Below are 7,063 nucleotides of genomic sequence, written 5' to 3'. Positions count from 1 at the left end.
GTTTGTGCGGGGAGAAGGGTGCAACAATGAATGAATGGAATCCCAAAATCTCTGTAGATGTTCATTGAAATGAAAAATAAACGACCTAAATTTAAAAAAAAAAAAGCACGGGTAGTTTCAGAATAAAGTAATATATTGATATTGCCACTACTGCTGCTTGCTTACAGTATTTATAAGATGAGAGTATTCGTTTCTCTCTCTTTTCCCTCTAGGAAATAGTCCTAGTTTATGATTTTACAAAAGAGTCTATGTTAGATTTTTGGGGGACACTTTGGAGGGTGCTCATGAGTAGGGACCCAGAGGCTGAACTCATCTGGAAAGGCAAGGAGAAGCTCTAAGAGCGTGGATCTCTGCTTACGGACGCCGCTGTCTCAGAAGATTGCTAATTTAACACACTCCGAGATCTTGAAATGAAGATCTGAAGATGGCAGCGGTGTATGGTGAGGCATCTCTTTAGCCTGACCCCTGGATACACTGTCTGCAGGATTGAGAAGTCGGGAATTTTTCACACCACCGCCCACAAATGCACTGCCTGCCTGGCTGTGGTTTGCAGAGGACCAGAGTGCCCTGCTCAGGGCAGCCTCTGCCTCACACATATGTAGACACACTTCATACGCTTGTTCCTGGGTGAGCCAAGCAGAGAACCATAGAGGGTCTGAAAGAACATGTCCTGGACCCCGTGCGTCCAAGTGGATCCAGCTGCCCCTCCACACAGAGAACCCACTTCCAGTACCAAGTCACCCAGTTTTTCTGGGCTCTCCTCCCTCAGAGAGGAGAGAAACAGAAGCTGAAATCCCCCTAGCCTCATCTGAGCGCTGGGCAATTGATCTCGAGGCTACTTAATTGATTATGCACATGCAGAAGTATTTTCAGTAGTAAATCACTTACATGTAAGTACGCGTCTGTTCGCACATGTGCATGTACTTTGTAGTCTGGAGGAGTTTTATGGAGGTGACTCCACGCTACGGCCTCAGGGAGGACTGAAGGGGATGTCAGGGCAGGGTGGGGTGAAAGTCAGAGAGAGCCCTGAGGCCCAGCCGACCCCCAGGGCCAGCTCTCCTTCCCAAGCCCTCACTCCCATCTTTCACTCCATCTCCGCTCCTCTTCTTTCATAAGGTCTGTTCTCGTTTTCAAGATTAAAACTTCTCCTTCTGGAAAGCGAGCCATGCCCACTCCCCACAGACCCGGATGTACCTGCAGAGGGTTCTTTGTGCTTATGGCGATGACGTGGTATTTGTAGTAGCACAGCTCACAGCTCCAGCAGCCCCGCTCGCTGATCCATTTGATGAGGCAGGGCTGGTGCGTGCACTTGACCGACCCATCACAGCGGCACGGGCTCAGCAGCTCCCCCTGCAGGAAGAAAGCAGAGGGCGCCGAAGCAAGGGCCCCTGTTAGCTAGAACATACCACCCACAACCAGGCCACACACGGGCTTTACCTGGAGAGCCCGACCTGTGAGTGGGGATCTGGGTTCCAGTGCCCCCACCATGAGCATCAAACAGCTACACTCAACTCAACTACCAGTTCTGAGTCGTCAGTTTCTACTTCGCCTAGGGCGTTTATGGACAAAATTGGCCTGAATTCTGTGAAAGCATTCTGTTGCCCAACAAGGGTGCAGGCCTGGGTGGACTTCTCTACAAAGGCTTAGTCAGGCCTCTCAAAGGCTGGGGAGACAAGTACAAGTGAAGGGAGCTGTTTGGTGGGGAGTGGGGCGAATGCCCACCTCTAACCAATCCCCAGGTTAGAAGTAACAGCCACCACCACCAACTCCAGCCAGATGCTGGCCTGTAGGCAGTCAGTCAGGTTTACAGAAAACTTCCCAATTATTCAAATGTTAACAGTGAACTCATTTCAAGGTATAATGAGGGGACCATTTGGCGCTCTGATTCCAAGCCTCTGTGGTCTGGTACAGACAGACAGTGCCCAGAAACCCAGGATCCTCTGTGAGACCTTCACCCCAGGATCCAGCTTTGCAAATGGAGGCTAGGAAGTAATAGGCCTGAACCCAGGTCTACGAGACTGGGCAGACATCCTCTTTGAAGTCCCCAGGCCTATGGCACTAGCCTTAAGCTAGGCTGGGAAGGCCAGCTAGAGATCTGGAATCAGAGGCAAGGACATGGCTGGTATCACGACTCCTGGTCTTACACAAGTGGAGTACAGAGTTGGGCTCCAACAACCATGACTGGGCTTCGTCATGACCAGGTGGGCTTCCCACCCAGCTGCCATGGTGGGCCCCACGTGCCTCCATGGTCTCACACGCTCTTCTCTTTCCTCTCCTTGCGTATCCTTGTCTCTCCCTTATCTGTTCTGTTTTTTCTCCTCCTGGCTTAGGGCTCATCCTTTTTGCTTGCCAAATCCCAACCCACATCGCTTCTTCATGGACTCTTCTAGATGTTAGCAGTTGGGTCTCTCTCAAGCTGTGTTCCCCACTGGCCTTGCCACAGCGGTTCCTCTCTGACTTGTGACACTCACACCCCACTCCAGTCACTTATTTTGGATACAACCATTTCCGTCTCACTCCAAGTGATGGAGCTGGGAGGCACCATGAGCAGCCCTGAGCCCTGATTCCCCTGCTGGTGTGGTGGGCGAATGGCCACTGAGTTATATTCCTGCTCAACTGGGGCGGCAGGAGAGGGTGTCTCTTCTCTTAGGAAACTGCTCTTTGTTTCTAACTTCAAATCAGCACGTGCAGAAGCTCCTAACCTAGAGGTTACAGATATCCATTTGCATAATTGGCCAACTCAGAGAGCAGACGAAGAAACTTACTTTAATCATGGTTTTTACTCCAAACTAGAGAGCAGCCTTTTCCCTCCAAGTTGCATTTCCTTCTCATTTCAGGTCACCCAGGGAGATCACCTTGACCTTGATAAAGTCCAAAATAGCCTTTTAAACCTGATCTACTTGTCAAGAGGAGCCCTGGTGGCACAGTGATTTGGCTGCCAACTGAAAGGTCAGTGGTTGGAATCCACCCCTTGCTCCATGAGAGAAAGATGTGTCTCCTTCCAGTCAGCTGTATGGCCTCTTCTGACCCAAAGGCGGGTCACTGTGAATGAAAATCAACTCAAAGCACAAACTTGGACTCCTTGCTGTGAAGTTGGTTCTGACTCCTGGGGATCCTCCACTGAGTCTCTCAGCCTATAAACCAAACAAGAGGAGACTGCCCATTGTTCTCCCAGGGAACCGCTAGGAGATTCAAGTAATCTGAGAACCTTAGCCTTTGGGTTAGCGGCGCAATTCCCTATAGACTATGTACGCACAAGAACTCCCTCAACTCAACAGCAGAGGCTGAACGTATGCTCAGAAGTCCCGCTCCCTGGACTTGCTAACGTAAGTAGAGTTTTGCTTTCATCTCATTAATGAGGTTGTACTCCAAGAGAGTGGCTGTTAAACCCAATCACTTCTGAGTTGTAAAAAGAACAAATCTCGTTCTGCTCTGCTTTCTTCTTCTTCCTCCTCTTCCTCTTCCTCCTCCTCCTCTTCTTCTCTCTCTCTCTCTCTCTCTCTCTCTCTCTCTCACACACACACACACACACACACACACACACACACACACACACACACACAAGAAGCCACACGGAGACACACAGGGTAGTTGCCTCTGTTAGTCCCCAAATTTCAAGTGTCAGCAGCTCTTAGAAGCTCAGATAGAAAAATTCCTTCCTTCCTCCTCCTCCTCCTTCTTCTTGTTTCTCTTCTCTTCTCTTCTCTTCTCTTCTCTTCTCTTCTCTTCTCTTCTCTTCTCTTCTCTTCTCTTCTCTTCTCTTCTCTTCTCTCTCCCTCTCCCTCTCTCTCTCTCCTCTCTCTCCTCTCTCTCTCTCAAGTGTTGGCAGCTCCTAGAAGCTCAGATAGAAAAATAAGGATCTTCTGTGAGAACCACACCCCGCAAAGAAACGGCTGGTCTCTAAGGCCACCCACTTTTGGCATATGTTGTAACGTACAACATCCCCATGTAGTTAAGATAAACGAGCAGATGAAAGCCTGAATTAAGCATCCTCTCAGGTTCTGTCTTCATATTTCCCACAATGCCCTGTGGAATAGGCTGAGCCCAGAGAACAGGAACCATAACCATCTCCCTTGCCTCAGGACCCCAGCACCTCACTCTGTGACCAGCACCCCGTGACTTTGTGTGGAAGGAACAAACGTGGTGTGGAAATGCTCAGGCCCTTTCTCAGGTGCTCTGTCCCCTGTGAAAAGGTCTATGGAGTCCCATCCTGTGCCTCCAGTCTTGACAGCCCCCTCTGCTCTGTCTCCAGGTCCCTCTCATATCTTCCTATCATATACCATGCCCCCCATTTTTCTCTAGGTTACTACTCTCTGACCCTTCTACAGGCAAGTTGGCAGTCATCTTCGTATTCCTGGGGCCAGAACAGTGCCTGGGACCGTAAAGGCTTCAGCCCAGCTCTGCCTGTGAATGCCTGCACAGCTGTTTGATAAACCAGAGACTTTACTCCTTGGGGCCACAGGCTGCCTTGGAGAGATGAGGAGAGGCGGGAAAGGGCGACGCTGCTGGGCACACACTAAGCCCAGTGAGGCCTGGGAGTAGCCTTTGTGCAGCTCTGAGACAGACAGGAGAAGGGGTGTGGCAGGGAGAAATGGTAGCAGAGGGGCAAAAAGCACTCATTATTCAAAGCAGCATTTTCTAGGCTCATTAATTCTAACAGGATGAGCTGCATTTGATTAATCGGGTTGTTAAGCAGCCATGTCAAATTGCCGATCAGGTAGGAGACATTACTTCCGGTCCCCAGCAACCATGACAAGTGACAGAGAAGAAGACTTCACTCCCTGCTACCCATGCAGCAGGGTTACTGGCCAGGGCACAACTGGTCAGACGACTTGGGCTCCAAACCGGCTGTGGGGACAACTTAGGCTCACCCTCTGACCCTCAACTGATGCATCTAGGGAATAGAGAGCAGGACCTGGCCTGGCCCATGGCCTAGCTTTGGTGGAGGGCTCTCTTGAGGCTCTTTGTCGATTCCAAATGCAACCCTGCTCACTCCCTTGGGGCTGGACAGTTCAACCTGCTGACTCAAGGACTTGCTTTGGGCACCACGACTACGTAAAAGCAAGGACATCAGTAAGGTTAAAAAAGTAGACTTCTGAGAAGAAGGGGGTGGGAAACTATCTCTGGGAAGAAGCTATTTTAACTTTGGCATCTGTGCAAGGTTTTTATTATTTAGTGGGGCTTTTTATGTGCGTTTGGGAAGAGGGATGCTCCTGGTTTTGTTAGGTGCCATCAAGTTGCCTCCAACTCTAGCGACCCTACACACAACAGAAGCTAACACTGGCTGGTCCCACACCCATCCTTGTGATTGTCGCCACGTGTGAGGCCACCGTGCAGCCACCATGTCAATCTATCCTATGGAAAGCCCTTCTCTTTCCTGCAGACCCCAGGGCATCCCCTACACCCTGTCCAAGTACACAGAGCAATTTCTAGCCATGCCCTCTTCTAAGGAACATTCTGGTTGTTCTTCTTCCAAGACAGACTTGCTCATTCTCCTGGTAGTCCATGAATATTCAATATCTGTCGCCAGTGCCTTGATTCAGAGGCATCAATAATTCTTCAAGTGTCTTTATTCCTTCTCCAGCTTTTAAATACGCATGAGGTAACGGAAAATGTCACAGATTACATACATCAGGCGCACTTTAGTCCTCAAAGTGACAGCTTTGCCTTTTTGTTTAATGTTTAGTGTTTGTTGTTATTGTTGTTATGTGCCATCGAGCTGCTTGCAACTCATAGTGACCCTGTATACAATAGCTCTGAACCCTGCTCTATCCTGTGCCAACCTCACTGTCCTTTGCATGCCTACCCCCATTACTCCAGTCACTGAATCAATTCATCTCATCGAGGGTCTTCCTCTCCTGCGCTGTCCCTCCACCCTTCCAAGCATGGCATCCCTTTCCAAGGACCGGTCCCTCCTTGCAACATGCCCAAAGTATGTCAGACGAAGCCTCAGAATCCTCGCCTCCAAGAAACAGCCTGGTTTCACCCTCTCCAGGATAAACCTGTTAATACTACCAGGAGAACAAACAAGTCTGTCCTGGAGTGAAACCAAACGGCTCCCTAGAGGCAAGGATTTTGAAGCTCCATCTCACATACTTTGGGCACACAGCCAGGAGGGACCAGTCCTTGGAGTGGGATATCATGAATGGAAGGGTGGAGGGAGATCCCAGGAAGATGGACTGACTCAGTGACTGGGGAGGTGGCCTTAGGTCTGTCAGAGATGGTGGGACCGGCTCAGGACAGGGCAGAGTTCAGAGCTAATGTACATAGGGTCACTGTAAGTTGCAGGTGACTTAGTAGCACATAAAAACTGCTACAACATACCTTTTTAAATGCTTAATCTGGACTCTTTCCCACCCTTGCCTCAAGTCAGACTCACTGCCATGGAGTCAGTAGTGACTCGTAATGCCCTCTCATCAGGTTTCTGGGTCTGTAAATCACAGCGGGGGTGGGGGGTGGAGGAACAACTGTCTAACTTCCTCCAGCAGAACAGCTGGTGAGTTGGGAACACCAGCGGTGCACAGTCTTTGGCCCTAGTGATAAAACTTGTGATAGACGACACCGCCCTCAACTGGGCAGGTCTATATGTCTTCAATCAAGAACAAGAGTAGAGACAGGCCAGATGAATTCAAGTTTGACTTACTGGCTATAGTTACAGAGGTAAACTCTGTTAAAAGTTACACTGAGAATGTGCAAAATTTAAAAAAAGGGAAAAAAATCAATAATAATAATAATATCCTAAAAAATTGCACTGGTGGAGCCCTGGGACAAGAATAGAGCCGCCCTCAGTAAAGTGTTCTCACCAACAGGGGATGTGAGGGGGGAGGGGGAGGAAGATGAGGAAGAGAAGAAGGAGGAAGAGGAGGAGGAGGAAGAAAAGAAGACAACGATGGTGGCTAATGGCTTGCTCAAGTTCAGCCTGTCACATGGCCAGGCCCTTCTGACATCAGACTGAGCTCACTGTGCAGTTCTGTGGGTCCTCCCTCTGCACCCTGGTTTCTCTTGCCCCATGTCTGACTCTGTTCTATCTCTTGCCCCATGACTGACTCTGTTCTGTCTCTTG

General features: G+C 49.7%; 1 protein-coding gene across 1 annotated transcript in view; it reads right to left on the bottom strand.

Moving 5' to 3' along the window:
• Positions 1-7,063, bottom strand: part of MARCH4 (membrane-associated ring finger (C3HC4) 4, E3 ubiquitin protein ligase) — a 155,375-nt gene that overhangs the window by 42,243 nt on the left and 106,069 nt on the right. The window contains exon 2 of the mRNA XM_006891915.1: positions 1,195-1,350. Coding sequence (XP_006891977.1) covers positions 1,195-1,350 — 156 coding nt within the window. The remainder of the gene's footprint in view (positions 1-1,194; positions 1,351-7,063) is intronic.

This window comes from Elephantulus edwardii, unplaced genomic scaffold, assembly GCF_000299155.1.
Source record: "Elephantulus edwardii isolate Elephantulus edwardi_28Jun2011 unplaced genomic scaffold, EleEdw1.0 scaffold00106, whole genome shotgun sequence".
NCBI lineage: Eukaryota > Metazoa > Chordata > Mammalia > Macroscelidea > Macroscelididae > Elephantulus > Elephantulus edwardii.
This window is presented reverse-complemented; position numbering and strand designations above follow the sequence as displayed.